Here is a 27,994-nt window from a genome sequence, read left to right as displayed (position 1 = left end):
TTCTATTGACTTTAATATTATGAATATATGTGTATAAATTTCAGATATACAAAAAAAATGTTCGAATGAAGTTCAAAAAAATCTGTCAAATACAAAAATAATTTGCACTAAAACGGAGAAAAATAATTGCGCTTTCACTTTAATGACATACAAAAGTAATAGTAATAAAGGGGGGGGGGGGGCGAAAGTGACACTTTTTGAAACCAAAACTAAAAGTCAAAGGAACTCAACTAAAAAAAGAGTTACAGGTCTGACATTTTGCATGGCAGTTGCTTTATAGGGTTACAATATGGAACTGTGAAGAAACGGCGTTTTTAGTTTTTTTTAGTTGAGTTCCTTAGTTGACTTTTAGTTTTGGTTTCAAAAAGTGTCACTTTCGCCCCTCCCCTTTTATTGGTTTTTAGGAATTTAAAATTTACACTACAAATAAGAATTTAAAGAGCTCAGCTACTTCTAGATTTTATCATCCTTGTTTAGAAAACATTTGTTTCAGTTGAAAATGACAGATAATGAATTCAAGAAGATGTTCAAGTATTACAAACAAAAAGAACCCCCGCCAAGTTTTGATGAGGTTTTAGATCCTGCGGATGGAAGGTTCCAGGAGTATTTTAAAGAAATTCAAATCAAAGAACCCAAAGGAAACTTTCCATGAAAAGTGTCAGATAAGTTATTAAGGCAAATGGTAGTTTCTAAGAAGTAACTTGCATTGCTATAACAAAGACAAATTTTAAACTTATATTTGGGTTTTCAAGTTTGTTACTTACGTATTTTAATAGGTAAATAGTAGCTTTGTATGTCCAGTTTAACATTCATTGTAAATGGCTGAACGGTAGTTGCAACAATTTATTTATTTTTTTATTATTTTGTTTTTTGGGTGAGGTATGGGACGGCAGTGTTATGAGAGAGAGGGGGGTTGGGTGGGTTGATTTAATAGTGTATATTTACAAAATTTTGTGAGCGCTTACTGAAATTTCTCCCCCCCATTGGGTGTCAAATTGCTATTTTTGTATTGATAATATTCATGGTTAATTCCCTTTTCAGAACTTTTTCTGTCAAATCAATGTAATCCATGTGCAAAGTGGAAAGTGTTGGAATCCCGTCAAAATGCTGGTTTCATACTTATAGTAAATGTTTTTAGGTGTGCTATCACTCCCTAACAATGTTATTCATGAAAATTGTGTTTTTTGGTATTCTAAAAACATGGATATTGTGACGGGATTTTTTCCCGTCAATTTAGGTTGTTAATAAAGACCTCAGAAATCCCGGGATGAGGTAAAGTCATGAAGAGGAGATAGATTGGGATAACGTTAGATTAGCATTTCTGGAGAAACTTTTTATACAGCGTTGCGGAGCTGTTTGATTTTGGTGAGGCTCCGGATTAGGCTCATGCTCCGACCTAAAATCAAGAAAAACTCATATTTTTTTGCCATGTCTATTTTTGACTTTTAAAGGTTTTAAAAAGTTCAATTTTTGATAAAAATGGACTTGAAAATCTTGAACTTAAAAACTTAATTATAATTTTAAAAAATTTCTTATTTTAGCTAACCTGAAGCCGGAGCCGTTTTTTAACGAAAATAACGGCTCCAGCTAAATATGGCGGCTTTGGCTCCATCCACAACGCTGATTTTATCAGATTATCCTAGAATCTCTCACAATATCCAAGTATTCTATATAATATCCAATTTTAAAGACAAAGCAAAATATGATGTTAATGGTAAAACAAATGGATAGGAAAGCCACAGTATGTGCTGTAGTAATATTTTGTGATTCTCATGATTTGTTATTGATACAATTTACGAAAGTGATAGCACAACATGTGTTTAGTGCAGAGCATCAATATTATTGGAGCAGGGAATGCTTGCAAAATTATAGCTGCAGTAATTATAAAAGAAATATAGGCATCGCAGTTATTATTATTTAGACCTTAAATATTAACTAGTAACGTAAAAATAGTTTCTAGTGCTGCTTTCACATTGTCAGAATGGTGACGTCAAGGGCAGGGGGAAATGCATTGGTCCAACAAAAGGTGTAGAATTTGTTTCCAAGGACAGTTTTGTCTTCCAAAATGGTTTGGTTATCTGTTGGATGTTACTTTACATAATACACTGATTTTTTGGACACTGATTTATACAGTATCTTACTATTTAACTCGTCTTTGAAGTTAAGACATTTTAAAGTGTGTCATTGAAGCAGCCTTGCCTTGCCTTTTTTACAAGTCTAATAATAACTACTAATCATAGATGCTCATTGTCAAATAACGGATTGGTTTTCCGAAGCCGGGAAGAATAAACAAATAATCGACAAATTAAGATGGTCTACCCTTGGATATCATCATAACTGGGACACGAAGGTGTTTATTTTGTAGATAAGCTTTTCTTTAACTTACTTTGTCCGTCTGTCCGTAATTCTGTCTGTAAGGCTAAGTGAAAATGTGATATTCAAGGCTTCTATTGATTTGTATTGTTTTGTCCGCCTGTCAGTAATATTGTTATGATACCATTACCTAGTCATTTTATTATTTACAAATGAAAAGTTGGTGGCGGAGGATTCCTATGAACGTTTACTTTTTAAAATCTTTATCTTTCTTTTTGATTCTTTTTTAAAAGTTAAGTATATTCTTTTTTTGTAGGAATATGATGAGACAAACAAAGGAGAATTTCCCCGCGACCTTGCACATTTATCTAGTTATATAGCCCTGGCGCTAGGCCATCATAGGTACTTTTTAACAATAATAATGAAAACATCCATAAGTAGCGAAGCAAATAAAAATATAGTTGGACTAACGGACAAAGTAAGTTATAGAGCAGATGTTCAGAGGTCAAAAAAAAAGAAAATTCAGAAATAGAGAATTACAAGTTGTATGCTGAATGCTCTTTGGTAAGGAGTATCTACTTAAAAAAAAAACAGCATTTTATCTTAGACAGCAGCAGAGAAAATCACCTTGATAAATCAGTCATAAATTATAATCTTCGGGCATTATGAATATATCTTTAAAAACCCGCGATCCTGGCTCGTTGCCGGGGAGGTGATAGGTTCGAATCTCTGGCCGACACGGCGTCATAACTAAAGACGTTAAAAATGGATCTTACTGCTTCTATGTCTGGTGCACGACATAAATAGTAAGAATAGTGGGAATGCCTTGGCCCATAAACAGGCGCAACTCACTACCATGCACAGTTAGGACTTCTCAGACAAAGGTCATGCAATCAAAGGGTTGGTTGTATAATGGTCCATGGATGTTACTTAACCTAATATCCTTGAATGTACTGTTTGAGTATCGCATCCCATTACACGTGGATGATGCTCTGGATTCTCTAGATGATAATTTAAAATCGAAGGAGAATCCCGCCCTTGCAGTAATGGTGAATGAATAGAAAATATCTTTTTTTTTGTAAGAAAATGTCCTTCGTTTATTTGCCTAGTTAATATTAATTTGACAAGCTTTTCAGCATCTTGATGTCTATAATTCATTACTATTGAAGAAAAACACTTTCTTAGACTGAAGCTTAATGTTTTAAAGACAAATGAATATTTTAAAAATTTTAGATATAGAGCAGAAGCGGCCATAGTAAACTACTACCCTCCTAACACAACATTATCTGGACATACAGACCACTCGGAGTATAACCTTTCTGCCCCTCTAATTTCTATTAGTCTTGGACAGAGTGCAATATTTTTGCTCGGTGGAAAAACAGTGGATGTTAAACCAGGTAGCACAGGGATTTCAAATTTTTAAAAAATATTTACAGGGGTGTATATTCTACATGGGATCCCCTGCTCAGGAGGGGGGTGGGGGGAAATAAAAAATAAGTGGTTGGAGGGGAAAAGATGTAAAAATTAAGAAAACTGAAAACATTTTTTCCATCCCCCCCCCCCCCCCCCTCCTTGGTGAAAAAAACTATAAAAAAAATGTGGTAGGAGGGATAAAATAAACAACATATAGAGTTCTTTAAATATTTTTCCATTTTCCCCCCTACTTGGTGAGAAAAAACTAAGGGGGGGAAAAAATAAAAAATTTGTAGCAGGGGAAAAAAATAAATCTTGTGCAGAATATACACCCCTGAATATTTAGTTATGGCTTCTTGTAAAGGAGGAATAGAAAAAAAGACAACTTTAGGACTAAAATTTTTAACTAAGCTCACTGTAACTTTATTCTTTCTTTATAACACCATCAAGGGATAAAGATTCATTAAAATTTCACATTTAAGAATTTGTCTGTTCAATTGGAATTTGGCAGTGCCCCCAGAGATCTAAAGGGATAAGACAATGGCCGATAACTAGATTTACATCCCCAATTATGATACACTAAATTACACCTTCTTTAGATTAAAATTAGTGGTTAAAACGTTTGTACACTCAACTAATTAAATCAACCAATCAAAATTCACTGAAGTACCCAAAGTTGTTAAGCAAACTTAGAATAAAACTTTATTATAAAACTATAGGGACTAGTGTAATAAACAGCCAATTGTCCCAGCTCTCTTCGAACTCTCTTCTCAATTCTTGAGCCGTCGAAAAAATATTTTTGTTTGTCCCTGTTCTATTCCCCTTTGTGGACGAAAATAGCCAGTTTTAAAATATTATTTCTACCTATCCCTGCAAAAAACCAGTTGCTTATATGCTGAAAAGTGGCTATGTAGCAGTCATGACTGAAGAGGCAAGGTTGTGCTATCATGCTGTTCCTAGGAAATTTGACATTTTTACATTAAAAAAATATATTTTTGATTATTATCAACTTAGCCAATTTTATTATTTAGTAAATAAATGTAAGTATAGGTAGATGTATGTATATTGTATAACCTAGACAATTAACTAGCTCCAGTGTTGGGGACCTTTTTAGTCTGCTAGCAAATTTCTTTCTGCCCTTTTGTAGCAACTTGGCTGTATTAATATTTCTGATGCTTTTGACTGATACTCAAAGACCCAATTGATAGTCAGCATATAATCTACGGACATACAGTGAGTTATTTAACTCCATACCCCTCTAGGTATTGTTTTACTTTAATATTTTGGATATGCCCAAACAGCATTCAGTAAAAGTATTTTAGTTATGCAGTATGCCATACTATGCGTTGTTTATCAATAAATACATCATGTAAGTAGAACTTCCATTACCTAAAATTTTTACAGACAATTAAAATGTCAAAATCTAATTTAGAATTATGATTCAATCCGAGTCAGTTGAACCAATCATAAATGCTATTCAAGATAACTCTAGTGAAAATATTGAAAACGAAACTAAAGAAAGTGATATAATAATAGATACATCAAAACAAACAAAGAAAGCCAAAATTGACGATACAAGTTTATATTGTGATAATAGAAAAGATAATAATAATTTTATAATGGATTATATTAAAACTCACAGAATTAATATTAATATAAGACAAGTAAATAATATATGATACAAATTATGTTTCTCTAGGTATGCTATTTAAAATACCTGCTATTTTTGTTAAAATATTTGTTACAGAAATAAAATGAATATAAGAACAACCAATAAAGTTGCTGAATTTGAACTTCTCAGCTGCTCAATAGATTATAATTTATAAAATCTACGGAGTTCTAAATTGGACCAACAAAAATCTCCGAATGTAAACATGGACCAATCACAGACTCTGAATGATGCTATTGGACCAGCTAAGCCAATATCCACAGAGATGCCTCACAATGAAGACCCTATGAACCATGCAGAAGCTATTTTTATCTCCTTACTTCATACTGGCACTTTTCATGCGATTGCGGTAAGGATGTTAACATTAAGTTTCCTAAAATAAGTTTTTCTGTATTTAATATTTTTTTTTTTAAGTCTAAATACATTCTAATATTTATTTACTTTAGGAAGTAACAAGTGAACGAGTATGGTTAAAATCCAATGCCCGCCTAAATATCCAAGAAATGTGGAGGCTTGGTGTACAGATTGATTTAGAAATTATTCTTGACAGGAATTAATTTCTATATTTTCAATTTAATATTATTAGTTAGGTCGATAATGCCACTAATATCAATTCTATTGCAGAAAAATTAGTTTTTCATTGTATGACCTTTTAATTGTGCTTGGTAATGAGTTGTTTCTTTTCTGGGCCAAGGCATTCCCCCTCTTCTTACTATTAATTTCGCGCTTCTGAAATAGTAGCGGTAGGTACAACTAACGTCTTTAGTTATGACGCGATTTAGACCAAGATTCGAACCCATTATATCCCCAACAACAAGAATTACCCCATTACAAATTCTAAAACCTCCTATGTCAGCCTTCATAATCTTACTTTGCCATGGGGTTCCAAGCCAGGGACAGCTATCATTTTAAAAAAAAAATTTTAAAAGTGAAGAAAATACTATAACTAATCCTTCTTTTCTGACTTAAAAATTTAGTTTCTTGGAAACATGCTTTAATAAAATCCTAGAAATGTTGGATAATATTTATTATTTGATATGGCAATTGAAATAAAATATCAATGAATGAAATAGGATGACAATTCCTCTGCACTCCATTGTACTGGCAGTACATTCTAAACTCTGCAGCCATATGATTGCTCAAGCTCAGGTTAATCATTTTTAAAATATGTTACAACAAATTAAGTAAATTCTTTAAGCTACATAAATTGATATCCCTGGATCTACAACTCTAAAGTTGACTTACTTCCTTTCCCAATCAAATAGCCTAAAAACTGACTTGGAACTAAAATAAAATTGTGGACTTTACCTACTCAAAGAAACAGTAACCAACTACTTTTTATAAATAAGATAGTATACTTTACAAAATTTATTGGGATACAATTCTATCTTGCAGAATATCCTTATAACTGTTTTTAACTTATAACTAATATTAATTATCACTAGAGTTAAACCCTTGTCATTCCATAACATTTTAAGTTATTTTTTAAGATTTAATTTTTAGATAAATATGGACACAAGCAGAGAAAGGATAAGGCTGTATCTTCTAGAATTTTCACCCCAGGTATGTACAAAAAAACATTTTACCTTTAATGATTCAAGAAGTCAAAACAACAACAAAAAATTTAAGTTATTCAATGTCTCAGAATAATATTAATCAGTTTTGACTTGCCCAAAAATTAGAATCAAAATAGTCGGAGATCTTAAGGGATAAGACAATGAACAAAGAATTGATGTACATCCACAATGATGTACAAAATCTTCTGTAGATTAAAACTATTTGCTAAAACCTTAAGACACACAACTCAAGGAATCTTCCTTCCAGAAAGTAGTCTATTAGTGTTTGTTTGACTAAAAGAAAGCATTTAACAGACTTTGATAACTAACATTGTTGATGTATGGATGAAATTATAAAAGCTACTGCTCTACAATTTACTCATATTACATGTGCTTCCGTGATTTACTGACTATTACTTTACTCGGCTTCGTTGGAATATTCTCTTATACTTGAACTGAAAATGTTTAAAAGTTTATTTTTTCTGCTCTTAATTTTTTAAAAAATTTATATGAGCATCTCTTTAAACAATGCCAATTATTTAGATTGTTAGTCGTGCCATACATTTCCTATATACTGGAGACCTTGTTTATACAGAGTCAGATTTACCAGGTGACAACATTTTAGTTTCAAATTTTTCCATATTTTTCAAAACAAAGCTACTCAAAGTGTCTTATAATGTGTTTTTGTAATTTTCTAGCGCTTTTTTCCCTGTTCTTTGATCTCTCTCCTCCTTTTCCGATTTCTCTCTCTCCCTCTCCTCTAGTATGAATCTCCCTCTCTCTCTCTCATATTATACTTCTGTTATTTTAACTTATTGTTTAAAAAATCGGATCTACTGCAGTTGACGGTAAAATATTGCTGGTAAGCAATATTTTCAAAAATCTATGAATTTTAAAGGCTGCTAACTGCCAAACGGCTGAACGTACAGCTCATGCCCGCACACCATTTTAAGCGGCATAAGAAGGCCTACAAATAATCTGAAATAGCCAAGATCCAATTATGCACAGGGAAAGCTTTACTGAAGAAAAAACGCGTAAAATAGGTCTTTTTTGCGCATTTCTCTGCACTGCGAGATAATTATGCAATATTGATTTATGGCTATTCCAGATTATTTGTAGGCCTTCTTATGCCGCTTAAAACAGTGTGCGGGCATGATGTGCTAGCAGCCTTTAAAATTCATGGATTTTTGGAAATATTGCTTACCAGCAATATCTTACCGTGAACTGCAGTAGATTTAAAAAATCTTTGCTTCTACCGGACGCAATCGCTTTGATGTATTGCATATTAGCACTTATAATGTATGGTTTTAGTAAGATACTAAAATCATGATCAGCCTTTTTTGTATATAATATGCCATAGAAAATGTTTATATTTTTAGAACTAAGAAGAATTGCAGATAATCTTCAATTAGGTTATTTACAATATCAGGTAATAGTTGTAGATTCATATTTTAAGGTTTTTTTTGTATTAAGTGCCAGTTGTATTTTTTTTTGTAAACAGGATGTCTAGTCTACTAGTCTAAATACTTTAGGTATTTCATTTTACTATAATACAAAGTAGTGATTTTTTTTGTCTAAAGCTTATCATCTTGGAAATTGCTGCTTCAAATGAATTGCACTATTCAAAGAAGAATTATAAATATCTGTGGTTGGTTTTAGGCTATTTTCTAACTAGCATCTAGTTTACCATATCTTAATAAGTTTTAATTAAGAGGATATGGTTTCTTTTAATCATACTTTAAAACAATCCATTAAATTCTAGTTGGACCTTCTGGAAAGATCAAATTTACCCGGCGGAGAATCTATTGGAAACAGGATTTTACCAGGAACTGCAAAAGAAGTAGCTGCAAACAACTCTAACAGGTGAAATAACAAAAAAAATATGAATTTTTATATTTTCTCTAATACTCTTTTAAATAATTTCTTTGTTTTAAGGTCTTTAAAGGATACATCAAACTGTGGAGATAAAGCAAATGACTCAGATTTACATTTACAGGAAATAACACATACCCAGGGGCGTCCAAGCTTTTTTTTTTTTTGGGGGGGGGGGAAGGGTAATTTTTTTTAAAATTTGCTTTGGGGGGGGGTAATTACCCCCTCTGACATCTGTTGGCAGGGGTAAATTTTGTTTACCCCCCCTAAAATTTACCCCCGGGGTAAAAAATTTTGGGGGGGTAATCCCCACTTTAACCCCCCTCCTTGAAAGTCTTTGCACATTCTTACAATTTAAATATTTTATATCTGTATTCTTAGAGATTTTAAAATTTCTAAAAGTAATTTAATCATGTTTTTATAATTGATTTTTAAATGTTAGGGCGTCAAATAGTAATGTGTTTTTTAACAGTCATCAAGAATTATTAGATCTGCATCCGTGCTTTCACATAATGACCAAAGGTACATTTATTATTGATATAAAAAAATATTATTTAAGTACATTTTAAAAATCCTTTGTTTATTGCATGTAGTTTTTCTCCTTTAAAAAATGTAATTGTTTTCTTAAAAGATATTGTAGTTTTTGCCCTACAAGGCAAGATCACCCTTTAGTTTCTAAAACAGATGGGACTATGCACCTTCCAATAGTTAAAGGTTCTAAATCATTTTCTATGCATAAATAATAAAGATGTCCAACATTTTTAAATACATCACAAAGGAATTCAGCAAAAATGACTTTACATGCATGAGTGTTCTTTGATATTTAACAGTGAGAAATGAAGTCTTTTCATCCGAATCTTAAGTTTTTGCATTGAACTACTTTTAAGTGGCAGCAAAGCTAACGTTCCTCTGAATTGATTTTAAAGAAAATCATAACCACCTCTCTCTATTAAAAAAATTTATGTTCAGTGACATACCCCATGAAAACATCTCATTGTTCCGGACTGTTTTTGATGACACTTTTGATGATACACAAACTAGAATCATCATTGATGGCTTCCATGAGGTACGTTTAAAATAAATTAAGCGGAATAGTTACCAGCAATATTGGTCATAGAATTACCTCGTAAATGTTCTCCATAGAGATTTTTCAAAATGGTTTGGGAGACTAGGTATAAACTTTTAAACGGTTTAGAAGTTTTTAGAATCTTAAACTACACAGAAAAAACATTCTACTTTAAATAGTAGGATATTTATTCTTGCTTTTGTATAGATTGAAGTGGAAGCTGGTGACCTAGAGACTCCAATCCAGTCCCCAGACCCAAGAGATGACCCGCTGGATAATACAGCTCCAGGAATCAGTAACAAGGACAAGCCACAACCAGAACAAGACATCAGCATATCTGAACTTTTTAATACGAAGGTTAAAAATTTCCATTTTATTACTTTTTGACCATTTTGCAAAAAAAAGATGTTTGTTTAGCAATAGGTAAATTGCAACTGTGGTAGTTTTATTTTAGTTTTTAAGGGAAGCTTTGTCTTTTAAGAAGCTAAAAATCTAAGTAGACCTGATAGGTTCTGATTTTTGATAAAATATGTCAGTCGAAAAAAAAATTCTTCATAAATTTTTTTGATTTTTTGTAAAAGAATGCCATTCATATTTAATGTAGAATATTGACTCATAGAGGCTATTTTTCTTAAACAATTTAGCTTTACTCATTGATTCTCTGTAGTTTTTTGGATTTTTGTGCATTTCTTTCTCAATTAGACACTTAAGAATGGTAAAAAAAACTATTTCAGGAGTTAAAAACATTGAACCAAGAAGACATAACCCCCGCAGAACCAACAAATTTTAGCACTTCTAAAAGCATGTTTTTTTCGTCACCCATAAATGTGGATGCATCACAAAATGTATTCCCAACCACCCAACAGACAACTAGCTCAGAGACAACTGAAAATATTTTTACAACAGCTACAGCTACAACCACAGAGGCAGATAATCAAAATGAAGGATCCCCAACAGCTAAAGAAATCCAAGTAAGTGAAATTTCTAAATCATTGAATTTTAAATCCCTAGAAAATTAAAAATCTTCTGCCTAATGAATTACATTTGTCAATGAATAATTTTATTTAAAAATCATAGGTCAATTAACTTTTCTTACAAAGTTCCTGTTGAGAAAATGGGGAAGTTGTTTTCCAATGCCTAACTACTGCGGTGGCCTAACCCATACGGGGCTACCCAGTAGAGTTCCCAATATTACCTAACCTAATCTGACCTAAAGTCAAAAACAAAATAACAAAAAAATAGTCCCCCTTTCTTTCAACATATTTCAAAAATAAGAGGGGGGGGGGGGGCTTATGAGTGCTCGACTGGGTACCAAATTTTATCATATTTAACAAAAATTAATTCAACATTAAGTATAAATCTGATTGTTGCCTTTATAACCTGCCTTTTTTGATAATTAATATTGTATTTAAGAATGTTTTATTTGTGTACCTTAGACGTAACTAAAGTGTTTGATAACATCTTTTTGCATAAACTAAATATTTTTATTTTTTAGGCCGAAGCTGTAAATACTTCTACAAATAAATGTGATATATGCATGAAGACATTTACAAGAGCAAATCAACTCAAAATACATAAAAGAATTCATACAGGTTTAATTATTTGGGTCATGTGAAGGAAACAAAGTTGCGGTATTCGTCGTATTTTCACACTAGCTTTTGAAAGATTATTTTAGGTTAGGTTAAGTTAAATTAGGTGATTGCCCCGCAGGGTTAGGCAATAAGGCAATAGGAGAAAAGCTACCCAATTATTTTTAAAAATTGATATAAGTTTTAGTGAAATAAGTAAACTTTTTGTTTTACATACCGAATATAAGAGAAACGTAAATAAAAATGAGTTGCGAAATACATTATTTTAATTTTGCAACTGCTACAAACCGTCTTTAAAACTGTTTTAAAGGTAATACATTATCATAATGTTTCAGGAGAACGGCCCTACCCATGTACAACTTGTGATAAGAAATTCACGGATAATTCTGCTCTGAGCAAACACTTAAAAATTCATCAAGGTAACATCTGAGCTTTTATAGTTGAAATTTAAATGTAATACCTAACTAAATAGCTCGTTAGAAATCCCAGACGCCCATTATTACTAAATGGTATGTTCAATTCAAAATGACTAAACGTGAAAAAAAATCACGACAAAAATTATAGAATACTATCCTTATACTAAAGTAACAGGATGTTTGTGTGTTTGTTTGTACCGAAGAACCTTGCTTACCGCTGAACCGATCGGGTTCTCCTTAACAGGATAGCTTATCATAGTTCCCGGGAAGGTTTATAACTATTTTCTTGGGGGGAGGGACACCCCCAACCCCCCCAAAAATGTAAAATATCCCCCACCCCCCAAAAAAAAAAAAATTTTACATTTTTTTAACTAAAATCAAAAATGAGGGGGGTGGGCACCCCTCCCCCCCCCAAAAAAAAAAAAAATTCCAGCCCCCTGAAAATTTTTTTTATACCTAGTTTTTTAAAAAATCTAAAATAAGAAATTAGTTTAACTATACTTATTAACAAAATCTAAAATGTAACAAACAAAAAACCTTTATATCACTGATGGAAGAAGGTGCTTAAAATCAAGAGAGAAAGTGGAGACATTGGGCTTTTTATTACACTAGTACTCAAAGTTTTATAATAACATTTCTTATTAAGTAAGTTGAGTGTTCTAATGTTTCGGCCACTAATTTTACGCCTCAGAAGGGTAATTTTGTGCATCATCATTATTGGGGATGTACATCATTTATTGACCATTGTCTTATCCCTTTAGATCCTTGATAAAATCACTTGCACTCGTCGTTGCATAGTTTCCTTACACTTTTTTCATTTTTGGTCATTGTCACGTTTTTTTTTTATCATAGATGAATACGGTTTCAAATGCTTAACCTGCAGTAAAAAGTTCAAGCTACCCAACAACCTGCGCCACCACATGTTGACACATACAAATCCTAAAGAAAATAAATGTAATATATGCAGCAAGGGCTTTACTTTCAAGAGAAATCTGAAAAGACATATGGAAATTCATGAACAGGTATTGTTGGATCAAAAAAAACTTTAGGTACATTATTTTTTAATTTAAATCCTTTATTATTTGATAATTGAAACATTTCTTCTTAGATTTCAACACACAGAGCGTCTAAAAGAAAACTTTTTTAAAGCAACTTTTTTCATTTTTATTAATTTAAAATGAGAACCTTTATTTTTTTTAGTTTTTTAACAAGTTTTTGTGATTTAACCTTTTTTCATCTTCAATTATGCATATTATTAGTTTTATATAATAAATTGCTGTTTATTTACTCCAATTAAATATATTTTTTCTTTTCTAGAAATCATCACCATCAAAAAAAGATAAATGGAGTCTCTGTTTTCTTTGTAATGAACCTTTCAATACACCAGTAAGTAATACAAATTTTGAAAAATATATTGAAATGCTGAAATTACAACTATTCAATGACTAAAGTCCATCTTTTCGAGTTCTATCTTTAGTTAGTTACAGTTAACATACTCACTAGCAGCAGACTTCAGTTTAAAGTATTTAACATATAGAATGTTTAAAACTTAAGTAACACTTACCTAAATATTATATTTACCAAATATTCTTAAATTTTCTTCCTGCTTTAGTTAGGTTTCACAATGGTTTTATATGAAAAAAACATAGAAATGTAAAGCTTTTTTTAAAACAATATCATCAAATGCTTTGTTGAGTTCAAAGGACAAAATAAAATAACACTGCAAAAAAGCATCAAATGTTGTAAATTGCAAAAGTACATTAATTAAACTGTTTATAAGTTACGTTAGATTACAACTTCCTTAAATGATATTTCATTTCAGGAATCTGAATCAGACAACTGATGCTTCTACCCAGATTCCATTATCTCTACCTGGATCTGATTGTAGTGTTCTTCTTGTGAATGTCCCCGGGGTGTCCTAATTATATCTCATGATTGATTCCAATTACTTGCATAATGTTAACTAAATAAACTATTCTGAATCTCTCATGATCATATTGATTACGAACTCCCGGAAGACAATGTATAGAAGATGAATACTGCTTTCAGATAAGCATGCTATAAGCGGGTTAAATGTCCTCCTCATACTACATTCTTCATCTGCTTATTACTATCCTGGATCAGCTTGGTTACATTGAAAAGTTAAATAATTATGTTCAGTAGAGATCTCACGAGATCTGACTGACATATGCTAAGAACATCTGTCTTGATCATAATAGTAGAGATCTTACGAGATCTGACTATTAGAAATCAAGAACTGATAACTCTTAGCCTACTTATACATAGGAAATCTTACAAGCTCACTTAGGTGAGTCATTTCTACTGTATAACGTGGTGGCAGCGAACTAAACTCTGAACCAGCCCCCATCTATCCTTCAACGAAGAAATAGAAAAGATATATACGCAACCTCTTTCAAGTGAAAATGAGTAAAATAAAAATTAGCAAGCCAGAGAGACTCCCCAGAGAAGGGATCACTGATATAGATCTCAACACCTGGAAAAATGAAATCCTAAATTATCTTTCTCAAGATGATAATTTTGAGAAGTTCTGTGATGATGGCCCTTATTCAACCTGGGAAGCTTCTGAAACTAATAAACAAATAATTTTAGTTGCTGTTCTTCCGGACACAGATCTTGATCTACCAAAACGAAGAAAACAGCTGAACAACTTCATCACTATTACTGCTGGATGCTGTTATAAAGATCACTACATGACAGTCATAGAACAATCCACTAGCTTTGAATGGATTTGGACTGAACTGAAAAATATCTATCAGATAGTTCATGTAGGAAAAGATTTTCTGAACATTGTTGACATTAAATTTGATGCAACTACCATGAGTGCAACATCAGTCTACAATGCCTATAGGTCTAAGATTATGGAAAATCTTAAACCAAAGGGAACTACAGTCAAGTGGAAAAATAACTTGTTGTTGCGGTCCCCTGAAGCACTAACACCAACATTTGAAGACCATATCTTACTCTCTGTTTTGCAATTGATTGACTGTAGACTTCCACTCAAAGTTAGAGAAGTTTATGGCCCTAGAATGGAAGAAAACAAGTTTCTAATGGATTTTAAGCAAGATATTCTTACCAACGTCTCTAAAATGCTTGAAGACTTAGAATCAGTTGAAACTTAACTCAACTGGATGTCATTCAACAAATCCAAAGCTTCACATTCCAAGTTTGGAAAACCAAAGCAAAACTATGGACAACCTAGACAATTAGGTAGCAAGTTTTGCAGACTTTGTCATTTAACCCGCAAGTCAAGAGATCAAGTAACCAGTCATGAAATTGGTGATCTTGATTGTCCTTCACTCTCAGCTAAAGACAAATCTGCTCTTGAGCAGAAAATTGGCAGAATAGCTCCTGTCATAACACAACAAGATGATCTTGATGACCTAGCCATGCTTCATGGATATGGTAATGATACAGCTGAAGCTGATGAATACCAACAAAATCAGGAAAATATCATTTTTGATTTTAAAATCTCTTACATCAACCCTGTACCATCACAAATATTAACTCTTTTTCAGGAAAATAAAATTGTGCATATTGATCTAGACTCAGGTTGCTGGGTATCATGTGCTAAATTAGATTTTGTGAAAAAAAATGAAGTGGAAAATTCTTCCAAACTCACAACTTGCTAAGTTGGCTGATGATAAAACTATCCTCAAGTCTGTAGGAGAAGTTAATGAAACATTTTCTAGAAACAACTGGAGAGTGAATTATAGAGCTCTAGTTATTACTGAATTACATACAGATGCAATTGGTGGTAATAATTTTTTCAAAGATAACAATATTGAACAAAGCATAGTAAACAAAACTATCACTGTTCATAATAAATATATTGTACCAGAAACCAACAGAAATGTAAGGTTACCAACACAAATCAACAACATACAAGTATCAGCTGTTATGCCACAAGTTTTGCTACAGAATCAATCTGTTTCTGTTAATGTTCCCCTTGAAGATGGAAAGCAAATCATAGTTGAACCAAGACTTGAAAATTCTTTAAAACATTGGCCTACTCCACAACTTTGCATTGTTAAAAATGGTAAAGTTGAAATTAACAATGAATCAAGCAAGCCTGTTCACCTGAAAGGTAAACAACATCAACTTCAAATTGTATCTACAACAGAACAATGTACAACAGTAAAACCATCTCAAGAATATGAAAGGTCTTATGACACTGGTAAATCACCAAATTTCAAAGTTGAAGATCTTGATATCAACTACAAACTCCTAAACAATGTACAAAAGTCTAAACTTTTGTACAATATAGACAAATACAAAGAAATCTTTAACAAAGATCTCTCTGGCGGATACAATCAGGCATCAGGAAAACATTACTGCAACCTGAATTGGGCTAATCAGGAGAAACCTATCTCAAAGAAAGTAATTTGTCCAAATTACAACTCCAATCTCAACTACCTTCTCCAAGAAGTGTGTGATAAGCTTACCAATGATGGTGTATTAGGAATTCCTCAGGAAGATGATGTTGTCATTCAACATGTAAGCCCTTGCTTTCTGCGTAAGAAACAAAAAGCCAAAGACAAGTCACCTAATCAGTTAACACCATCAGATGTCCGCCTTGTTGTAAACACAACTGAACTTAGTAAATATTTGAAAAATATACCTACTAAAGTTACCAAACCTAATGAAGTTTATGCAGCATTATCAAAATGGAAGTACATTATCAAATCTGATCTCTTCCAAGGATTTTTTCAAAACAAACTTCATTCTTCTGCCTATCCTTGGTGTGCAATTCAAACTCCTTATGGAGGCATTCGTTATTTCAAACGATCTATTCAAGGACTTGTTGGACAAACAGAAGAGCAAGATGAGTTACTTGCCAAAATTCTACATGATCACCTAAAGAATGGTAGATGTGTTAAAATTGCAGATGATATATTTGCAGGTGGAAATGACATAGATGAAGCTATTGATAATTGGAGTCTCATTATGCAGACACTTCAGAAGAACAATATGAAGATTTCTCCTGAGAAAACAATTATCTTTCCTAGCAAAGTAGATATTCTTTCCTGGCAATGGAAAGAAGGTGGGTATTTGTCTCCATCTCCCCATAGAAAACTTGCTTTGGAAAATATAAAGTATGAAGATCTGAAATCTGTTAAAGACATAAGATCTTGGATTGGACTGTATAAAACTTTCATTGATTGCACGCCAAACCTGACAATTCATCTAGACAAATTTGATCAATTTGTTGGATCCAGAGACAGCAAAGATGAAATTAAGTGGACAGAAGATTATATCAAAGCATTTAAACATGCACAGGATCAAATCAGTCATATGAAAGACTTATACTTGCCAAACAGACATGACCAGCTAATTATCATGTGTGATGGTGCCAGAACACCACCAGCTGTAGGAATGGTCCTACAGGCTAGAACTCCCAAAGGAGAAATAAAGGTTGTTAAATACTACTCTGTAAAGTTAAAGCCTCACATGGTAAAATGGTATCCATGTGAATTAGAAGCAGTTGCTCTTGGCACATCAATTGAAGCATTTTATGAGTTTATAAAGCAATCAGATAAACCTGTCATTATCTGTCCTGATAGTAAACCAGTTGTAGATGCAGCAAAGAAAATTGAGAAAGGAAACTTTAGCTTGTCACCTAGAATTCAAACCTTCCTAAATGGCCTGAGCAAAATTAATTATGAAATCCAACACATCTCAGGTAAATCAGGTCACAATGCTGCTGGAGATTTTCAATCAAGAACTGCTACTGCATGCAATACAGAACATTGCCAAATATGTACATTCATTCAATATACAGCTGAAACTATTATTGATGTTAAATTGAATGCTCTCCCCACCACTGGTAATGACAAATCGATGATGTCTTTTCTCAATAGAAATGCATGGATAAACATCCAAGAGAAAGACCCAGCATGTAAACAGGCAATCAAATGTTTACAAACTGGTCAAAATCCTTCCAAAAAACCAGGTAAAATGTTTAACAATGTCAGAAAATATGTATCAAAAGCATCTATTGCCAAAGATGGATTACTCATAGTAAATGGCAACATACCTCTGACTACAAATAAGACTGAAAGAATTGTTATACCCTCTGAATTTGTTGAAACCATTGTTACACAGGTACATCAAAAATTTCACCATCCTGCCAAAGCACAGTTGATTAATATTATCAATAGATATTTTTTTGCTACAGGAATGATCTCTGCCATTGACAACATATACTTAAACTGTCAACTTTGTCAAGCTGCTATGAAGATACCCAAATCATTTCAAATTCATACTAACACTACTACAGCAGAACATCCAGGCACACATTTTGGTGTTGATATAATGAGAAGGGCCAAGCAGAAAATTATTGTTGCTAGAGATATGTTCTCGTCATTTGTTACTGCTACATTCATTGACAAAGAAGACAAGGAAACACTAAGAAATGCCATTATCAACATTATTCAGCCCATAAGAAATACTGAACAAGTCATTGTAAGAACTGACAATGCATCAGGCTTTCAATCCCTAGCATCCAAAGATGTAAAGCTCACAGACTTAAAAATCAGTATAGAACTTTCTGATCCTCACAACAAGAATGGTAATAGCTGTGTTGATAAAGCAATATCTGAGTTGATAACTGAAATTACCAAGCTACAACCTTCAGAGGAGCCTATTGATTTCAACATCTTAGCCAAAGCAGTCATGAACCTTAATAGCAGAATGAGAAGAAATGGCAATCTATCTGCAAGTGAAATACTTTTTTGTCGAGATCAAGTGAACAATGATAACCTAAACATAGATGACAAAAGATTATCAGTAAACCAAGCATCAACTAGAAATGAAGCAAATATGAAACACAACAATAATGCAACATCCTCATCTGCTAAGTTTGTTAAAGGAGATCTTGTTCAATTGAAAACTAATCCATCAAAACACACTGTCCGAGAAACTTTCCTTGTCACAAATACTGTTGGAAATGACCTAAAAGCTCAAAAATTGACAAATCTTTTTGAAAATAAAAAATCACAATTAAGAGCCAAAGAATATGTCTTCAAACCCAACAGCATCTTTAAAGTTATGAATCATAAACAAAAATCAATACTAAAGGATGATGTTTTTAAAGAAAATATGAAAACTAGAAACTTCAATACTTCTACTTGGTCACCTTTTAGGAAGATTACCTCTGATACTTCTGATATATCAGAAAATGAATCTCAAGATGTTGAAGAAGAACATAGTGCAGAAAGTTCCTCAGATGATGAATTTATTACCGGAACTGATGAGTATAATAATTCTCTGTTAAATGATGAACTAGGAAATTCAATATCCGAACAAGATACTGAATCACAGACAGAACAAATAACAGATCATGATGATACAATTTCCAATGATGGAAATATTGAAGCTGATGAAGATACAGACACTCAAACTGGAGCTATACCCAAAAGAAAAATTGTCAGAAAGAAGATCAAAGAAGCATGGAGTCTAGAAAAACCCCCTAATCATAGACCCCCAAGAAAAGCTAGAACTGAATGCCTAAAGAAACTTTATAATAAGAATAATTCTATAGAAACTCTCAGAAATGAATACTCTCAACATTCCAAAGTGGTTTTGCTTTCTGCTGCTATTGACCACACACGTGAAATATCAGATACAACTGATACTGAAATAGAAGAACCTATTGAAAGTAGTGATTGGGACAAAAATGATCTGTCTGGAACACCCTCTTATTTCAATAATGCATATTGTGAGTCAGAATTCAATTTTCTTGAACTTGCACCCACTGAAATTCCAACCCAGATCAATCCAGGAAGAGTATATGATTTGATAAATCTTCCACTTCCTCAACCATTGATTAATACTGAACCACTAGCTTTGACATCATACACTCAAAAACTTCAGGATGGCAGAGTATATGATTTATCACTCCTACCCTCACCACCAAGTCTAGAGATGAATAGACATTCTACTCCTAGAAAATATATCAAAGCAGAAAAGAGATCTAAGCTAACAAGACTTAGAAAAAGGCTCTTTAAACACTAGGAATATGCACAATCATAAAAACAATAAAAAATAATGTAGGACACTCCCATCAAGAAGGGGCTCAATAAAAAAAAAAGGGGTACGTTAGATTACAACTTCCTTAAATGATATTTCATTTCAGGAATCTGAATCAGACAACTGATGCTTCTACCCAGATTCCATTATCTCTACCTGGATCTGATTGTAGTGTTCTTCTTGTGAATGTCCCCGGGGTGTCCTAATTATATCTCATGATTGATTCCAATTACTTGCATAATGTTAACTAAATAAACTATTCTGAATCTCTCATGATCATATTGATTACGAACTCCCGGAAGACAATGTATAGAAGATGAATACTGCTTTCAGATAAGCATGCTATAAGCGGGTTAAATGTCCTCCTCATACTACATTCTTCATCTGCTTATTACTATCCTGGATCAGCTTGGTTACATTGAAAAGTTAAATAATTATGTTCAGTAGAGATCTCACAAGATCTGACTGACATATGCTAAGAACATCTGTCTTGATCATAATAGTAGAGATCTTACGAGATCTGACTATTAGAAATCAAGAACTGATAACTCTTAGCCTACTTATACATAGGAAATCTTACAAGCTCACTTAGGTGAGTCATTTCTACTGTATAACGTTACCAATCTGTTTCTAAATATACATTTTTAATCACAATAATATACTTTAGTGTCAAAGCTTTTAAACAACAGTTTGAACTCATCAAAACATTCGATGATATTGCACAAAACAATGCTTAACATTTCAAAGTTTTTTTTTCATATAAAACCATGGTGAAACCTAACTTTTTAGTCGATAAAGCAAATATTAAACATAAACCTAGTATATTTACTAAAAAAATACTATAGGTCTATGCTGGAAGATGCTTAGAATCACTTGCTCTTGTTCGTTGATAGTCCTCTTTAGTTAAGCTTAGGGTTGCTGTGATACTACATAGAATAAAAATTCTCTAAGTCAAATTTTTCTAAGAAAAATGTACAATTTAGGAAGAATTATCTGAACACCTAAAGAAAGCTCACCCAGAGATGGCGCCAATGGAAACTTTAAAATATATATATAAATTGAGGTAAAAAAAATGCAAATGTTTAGGTGAATAAACGTTAGGTAAAAAGGATGACAACATCCATAAAAGCAAAGCTCTGAAACTTTAGGACAAACAAACATGAAGACTTGTAGAGTGTCATAACTGAATAATCAGAATATAAATATATAAAAATCGTAACAAATTGTGTTGAAATATTGCTTACAGAATATTGTTTGAGGACATACTTACATTTTTAAGGCTTGATTGTTGTCCTAGGAATCAGTATTCCAAAAATCAGATCAATCGGATAATTTTAACTGTTCGTGACGTACGGCTGGACGGATGGACCGACTCTAATTATAGAAGCTTCGATTTAAAAAATGTTCTTACTATTAGGCTAATATTCGTATATTAATATTGTGTATTACAGATGTGGAGAGTGTGATAAGGTATTCCCCTCAGTCAGAAGAGACACTAACTAACCATAGACAAATATAATATTGTGTATTACAGATGTGGAGAGTGTGATAAGGTATTCCCCTCAGTCAGAAGAGACACTAACTAACCATAGACAAATATAATATTGTGTATTACAGATGTGGAGAGTGTGATAAGGTATTCCCCTCAGAAGAGACACTAACTAACTATAGACAAATATAATATTGTGTATTACAGATGTGGGGAGTGTGATAAGGTATTCCCCTCAGAAGAGACACTAACTAACTATAGACAAATATAATATTGTGTATTACAGATGTGGAGAGTGTGATAAGGTATTCCCCTCAGAAGAGACACTAACTAACCATAGACAAATATAATATTGTGTATTACAGATGTGGAGAGTGTGATAAGGTATTCCCCTCAGAAGAGACACTAACTAACCATAGACAAATATAATATTGTGTATTACAGATGTGGAGAGTGTGATAAGGTATTCCCCTCAGAAGAGACACTAACTAACTATAGACAAATATAATATTGTGTATTACAGATGTGGGGAGTGTGATAAGGTATTCCCCTCAGAAGAGACACTAACTAACTATAGACAAATATAATATTGTGTATTACAGATGTGGAGAGTGTGATAAGGTATTCCCCTCAGAAGAGACACTAACTAACTATAGACAAATATAATATTGTGTATTACAGATGTGGAGAGTGTGATAAGGTATTCCCCTCAGAAGAGACACTAACTAACTATAGACAAATATAATATTTTGTATTACAGATGTGGAGAGTGTGATAAGGTATTCCCCTCAGAAGAGACACTAACTAACTATAGACAAATATAATATTGTGTATTACAGATGTGGAGAGTGTGATAAGGTATTCCCCTCAGAAGAGACACTAACTAACTATAGACAAATATAATATTGTGTATTACAGATGTGGAGAGTGTGATAAGGTATTCCCCTCAGAAGAGACACTAACTAACTATAGACAAATATAATATTGTGTATTACAGATGTGGAGAGTGTGATAAGGTATTCCCCTCAGAAGAGACACTAACTAACCATAGACAAATATAATATTGTGTATTACAGATGTGGAGAGTGTGATAAGGTATTCCCCTCAGAAGAGACACTAACTAACCATAGACAAATATAATATTGTGTATTACAGATGTGGAGAGTGTGATAAGGTATTCCCCTCAGAAGAGACACTAACTAACTATAGACAAATATAATATTTTGTATTACAGATGTGGAGAGTGTGATAAGGTATTCCCCTCAGAAGAGACACTAACTAACCATAGACAAATATAATATTGTTTATTACAGATGTGGAGAGTGTGATAAGGTATTCCCTTCAGAAGAGACACTAACTAACCATAGACAAATATAATATTGTGTATTACAGATGTGGAGAGTGTGATAAGGTATTCCCCTCAGAAGAGACACTAACTAACCATAGACAAATATAATATTGTGTATTACAGATGTGGAGAGTGTGATAAGGTATTCCCCTCAGAAGAGACACTAACTAACCATAGACAAATATAATATTGTGTATTACAGATGTGGAGAGTGTGATAAGGTATTCCCTTCAGAAGAGACACTAACTAACCATAGACAAATATAATATTGTGTATTACAGATGTGGAGAGTGTGATAAGGTATTCCCCTCAGAAGAGACACTAACTAACCATAGACAAATATAATATTGTGTATTACAGATGTGGAGAGTGTGATAAGGTATTCCCTTCAGAAGAGACACTAACTAACCATAGACAAATGGTGCACCAAAATAATCTTGCCAACGTTCAACCTCCAAATGGACAGACAGAAACAGGTTAACATTTTTAAATAAGTTAACATCAGGTTTATTACATCAATTATATTATTGAAAATCAGAACTTTACTCATACTTTAAGTTCTGCTTTTTGCAGCTAGTAATTTTTGGAATAGAAAGTAACCCCTGGCCTCCCCCCGACTCATTTTTTATAATTTTCAGTTGGAGGAACAAGTAATCAAATGATTTGTAATTGTGGTATAACTTTTGCAAACCTTAGAACTCTTAGGTAAACATTTAAAAATAATGCTTTTAAAAGTCATAAGGATGTCATTGTGTACTGTAGGTACCTATATGTTTTTGTGTTTTTTTTTATTGCATCTTACCTAACCTATTTTCATCAGATTTTCAAATATTTTTAACTTTAACTTTAACTACCCACGAATAATAAAATGAGAATTAAAAATTTATACCAGTTCGTTAGCAGGCCCCTCGGGAATAACAAAACTGGTGTAAATCTTATAATTATTCATTTTAATATCTACAGAAAGCTGTCTATTAAACGATGCAATAAATATTCAGAAGACACCAAAAATTACACCACACTGGAGTGGGACCATACAAATGTAACTTCTGCAATCAAAGATTTAAAACAAATGAAGCTCTGTGGAAACATATGTTGGTGAGATTTTAATTAGAATATTTAAGTAATAAAATGAGTTGTACTATTCAATATTTAAAATTCAATATGGCCAAAACAAGACTTATTTATAGTAATGTTATCTAGATAGCATTTAGAAAATTGAATATTACAAAGTGATTGATGTGGATGGTATTAAAAATAAGTGCCTATTGAAAGACTATTAATGGCTAAACTGCTGGCTGTGTATTAACCTAAGTTTTTCTAGGCCAGAAAACCAGACTAGCGAGGCCTGCAACTCAAATTATATTGATAAGAATTTAATGTAAGCGCAAAAAAAAAACACTTTGCTTAAGCGCGTTTTTATTGCACCCTGTTTTTCATTCCAGGTTGTTGTTGGAATTTTTGTGCCAATTCTAATCCTAGAATATGCCGTTTTTAAGCAGCTGAAAAGTTGTCAAAAGAGGGTAATTTCTTAAAGTTTGGTGTTTTGTTGTAGACAAATTCTCTTATTAAGTCAAAATGAAATGGTCAAAAATTAAGAACAGTTAGACTTAATAAGAGCATTTGACTACAATGCTACAAACGGAATTAAACTAAAAAATAACCCTTTTTGTGAAGAAATACCTTGATACACAATTGTTTGTAGGAGCACACAGACCGAAGAAGAAAGCATACCTGTGGATATTGTTCCAAGTCATGGGAGAGAGCTTCAGATCTTGCTAAACACATCAGGTACAAGGAGGGGTGGGATGGGGGGGGGGGGGCAGAATGAAACTCTCACTACTAATGAATATCTACAACTATCTATTAGTGATGGCAATCCATCAAATTTTTGGGCCGGATGCGGATTCCGGATTCTTAAAAGAATCCGTCAAAAAGATGGCGGATTCCGGATTCTTTTTTTTGGCGGATTCGGATTCCGGATTCTAGCAGTATTTTAAAAGGATTTTTTTTTAAATTAAGTGCTACTTATGTCCTAAAACTTAATGTTCTTGGTGTTCTCTATAGTTCACTTTCGATAATCAAACCAGATTTTAAAAGATTTAATTTATATGTAATGATGATAATCTTTGCCTTCAAAAAGAGGCAGTTAAAAGAAAAAACTCAAGACGCTAATTTTAGCCTACCAATTAAGAATCCGAAATCCGCTATTAAAAAGCGGATTCCGGATCCGGATTGCCAACCCTACTATCGATTCATATCTACAACTCATTTGACTATCAGTTGTTAGTTGATTGAGTAAAATAAGATCTGTTATTAGATATTATGACAGGGAAAAAATTGTCGTCAATTTAGTTTGCTCACATGGACACCTTTTATGGGTCAGTTCGTTTATCTAGTAGTAATGGAGGGGATGGGGTAAAGGGAGTTAATTTAACCAGCTACGAGTTTCACTTTACTAGAGAACATGAAAATATGTTGTAACATCCAATTAATAATAAATCCATTGATCTGTTTATCTGCGCTTAGTGATAAATAAGGATTTTTTTCGTGAAGATTCTTGGAAAAAGTCGTATCTTTTATAAAATTAATTTTGTCCACATGTGTGTCCTGTCCATTATACTTTCAAAAAAAAATTCACTACCTGAAATTTACGATAAAATATCCGATGAGCATTACTTAACCTTACCTACCAAGGATTTTTGTGTTCATAGATTAAAGGACAAGAGGCTTTAGTTTTCAATTTGATATATTTCTCTGCTGCTATTTAAGATAGATTACTATTTTTATTTGATATGGTATTTTTTTTGAAAGGGCCTCTAGTATGCAACTTACTTTGTCTGTCAGTCTATGGGTCATGTGGTCTTTTTTTATGACCCACAGAGCATTTGCTTGATTTACTTTTTCCGTTTGCCAATTAATTTTTTGTACTTTGCTGTTTATAGATGTTGTCATCCTTGTTTAAATTGTAGCATATTTAATTTATGGGCTTAGTGTTAATCCATATTTTTATGTTAAGAATTCATACTGGAGAGAAGCCACATGAATGTAAAGAGTGCAACCAAAGGTTGAATCTTCAATTTCTTTTAACACTTTTGGAAATGGTTAATGACGGAGCATTTTGCTCTTGAAAAGCTTTCCTTTAATATTTTTTTAATAGCGAAAAAATCTGTAGGTATTGTTTATCAAGAACCTCGTTGTGTAAATTCATTTGTAATTGTTACCATTCATATCAAAAGAATTGTTTTTTTTTGTTTGTAGATTTTATGAGTTTTATTTTACTATTAATGGAAAATTGTAATAAGATGCAATACATGATTTTTCAGTATGGCTGAAAACTTGTTCTAATCCAGCGGATAGTACTCGGTTTCGAAGCCCTACTGGAAAACTAATACATGTCACCTTCTAGATTTAATGATCTGTCGTCACTGCGAAGACACGAAGGAAAGCACAAACCATTTGTTTTATATCCATGTAATCAGTGCAACAAATCTTTCAAAGTTCCTCACAACCTACACAAACACAAAGAAAAACATGGCGACTCCTCTTTTGGTTGCAACTTTTGTGGGTAAGTTAAGTATGCCATCTTGTTTAAAATAATACTATTTTGTAATGAAAAGGGCATTTAAAGCCATCTTATAAGTATAATAGTATAAGGATACTTTAGCTTTTTTTGTATTCTCTTGTATACCCCAAATATGAAGCCTCCAGTTTCAATAGCAAAAAAAGTTTATCAAAAATATAATTAGTTATTACCATTCTAACTTGTGTTTAAAATAAGCTACCTATTCATTTATCTTCTAAATGGTGATATTTTTAATCAAACTTCTAAAGACTCACGTTTTAGTCTTATTTATTATGCCTTTTTGAAAAACACTAAGAAACAATGGCTACAAACACACACATGCCTTTACATGAAAGGACACTTATCTATTTATTTCATTTCAAAAAGGCATCAGTTTTGATGAAAACTATCCTTGTTTTATTTTAGAGAATCCTTTACGTCCCAGACAAGCTTAAACCATCATATTAGTCAACATAACGGATCATTAACGCCATTCCAATGTCAAACTTGTGATAAACAATTCAAACACTCGTGTAAGTATTTTCTTAAATATAGGACAATTGCATCCTAACGCTGGTAATCTCGTCAAAGTATTTTTGCACAAATTATTGCATTGTATAGAACAATCACAATTGAAACTAAATCACCGTAAGTTTTTTAGCCAACGAATAATAGAATTTGTTTATTTTACAATTCAATGTCCTCTCCCTCCCCGTAACTATAGACAGACAAAACTTCAAACAGCCTACAACTTTTATATACGGATTATGTGTAAACTTTTTTTTATTTTAGATGATCTAACAACGCACATGCGGACTCATACAAGTGAAAAGTTATATTCTTGTGATGTGTGCGGGAAACAAATGGCGGATCTCAGCAGCTTTAGAAAACACGAACGAACTCACGATAAATCAAAATAGATCAAGTGACTGAAGTATCCATATTATCAAACTGTGACCATTAAGTGATTTAATTCAATTTATATTGTTTACTTTTTTTTTCTGTTAGTTTTAATATTAAACATTATTTTTTTTGTAAAAAAAAAGTACTTATTATTTAGTCATACAGTATAGGTAATATACTGGTAGCTTCGCCCCTAAACCTCTTGGGGAACGGGGGGGGGGGGTCACAGTCGATGTTGACCCTCCCCACTTTCAATTTTAGTTTTGAAAAAGAAAAAGTAAAAATATATTTTCGAGAACATTTCTCTGGGGGGTGATTATACCCTCCCCAAAAATAGTTATGTATAAACTTTCCAAGAACCTATGAGAAGCTAGATTGTAAAGTAAGGAGAACCATATCGGTTCGGTGCATGCTGAGCAAGATCCCTTGGTACCAGACAGACAGAAATCCTGATACTCTTATATATTCATGCATTTGATTCTACTACACTTTATCTGTGATAATTTACTTAAACTTTATTTATTTGTATATCACTATAACAAAAATATGAAATATATCTAAATATTAACGTTATTAATTTAAACTGCATTTTATTGTCCTCTTTGATTTTCAGATAACATTCTAAAAACATAGCTTTGGGTAAGTCAGATTTGTTTTTAATTAACGGCGTGGTTGTGTGAGTGTGTGTGAATGAATGTGAGTGTGTGTGATTGTGAGTGCGTGTGTGTGTGTGTGTGTGTAGCCAG

The 27,994-nt window shown here is 32.6% G+C and overlaps 1 protein-coding gene across 3 annotated transcripts; it reads left to right on the top strand.

The window, feature by feature from the left end:
- Positions 1–5,597: 5,597 nt before the first annotated feature.
- On the top strand, positions 5,598–27,862 carry LOC145304259 (uncharacterized). 3 transcript variants are annotated; one of them, XR_013874043.1, is made up of 26 exons: positions 5,598–5,744; positions 5,842–5,947; positions 6,471–6,544; positions 6,899–6,958; positions 7,495–7,561; positions 8,331–8,380; positions 8,714–8,814; positions 8,887–8,947; positions 9,296–9,345; positions 9,793–9,889; positions 10,097–10,246; positions 10,624–10,860; positions 11,385–11,481; positions 11,814–11,897; positions 12,747–12,916; positions 13,212–13,280; positions 20,927–21,006; positions 23,141–23,256; positions 23,419–23,485; positions 23,779–23,878; positions 24,486–24,571; positions 25,800–25,847; positions 26,190–26,348; positions 26,772–26,878; positions 27,138–27,418; positions 27,685–27,828. XR_013874043.1 is itself a non-coding variant. In XM_080146108.1 (25 exons), exons 1-25 carry the CDS (start codon positions 5,601–5,603, stop codon positions 27,263–27,265), a joined length of 2,505 nt encoding a protein of 834 aa, XP_080002234.1. In that variant the 5' UTR covers positions 5,598–5,600; the 3' UTR covers positions 27,266–27,862. The 3 variants fall into 3 exon arrangements, 2 of the variants coding, with proteins under 2 accessions (XP_080002234.1, XP_080002233.1); XM_080146108.1 differs by having other exon boundaries at positions 9,299–9,345; positions 27,138–27,862; XM_080146107.1 differs by having other exon boundaries at positions 27,138–27,862.
- The last annotated feature ends 132 nt before the right edge of the window (positions 27,863–27,994 follow it).

Source organism: Acartia tonsa, chromosome 13, assembly GCF_053477335.1.
Source record: "Acartia tonsa isolate MP-2025a chromosome 13, ASM5347733v1, whole genome shotgun sequence".
In the NCBI taxonomy this organism is placed as follows: Eukaryota; Metazoa; Arthropoda; class Copepoda; order Calanoida; family Acartiidae; genus Acartia; species Acartia tonsa.
This window is presented reverse-complemented; position numbering and strand designations above follow the sequence as displayed.

Excerpts from the sequence above, each read along its gene's own strand:
- LOC145304259 (XM_080146107.1), top strand. The coding sequence starts at position 5,601 with ATGGACCAATCACAGACTCTGAATGATGCTATTGGACCAGCTAAGCCA. Across the intron at positions 7,562-8,330 it reads TACAGAGTCAGATTTACCAG|AACTAAGAAGAATTGCAGAT; the intron begins GTGACAACATTT and ends TTATATTTTTAG. Across the intron at positions 23,257-23,418 it reads AAATGGACAGACAGAAACAG|TTGGAGGAACAAGTAATCAA; the intron begins GTTAACATTTTT and ends TATAATTTTCAG.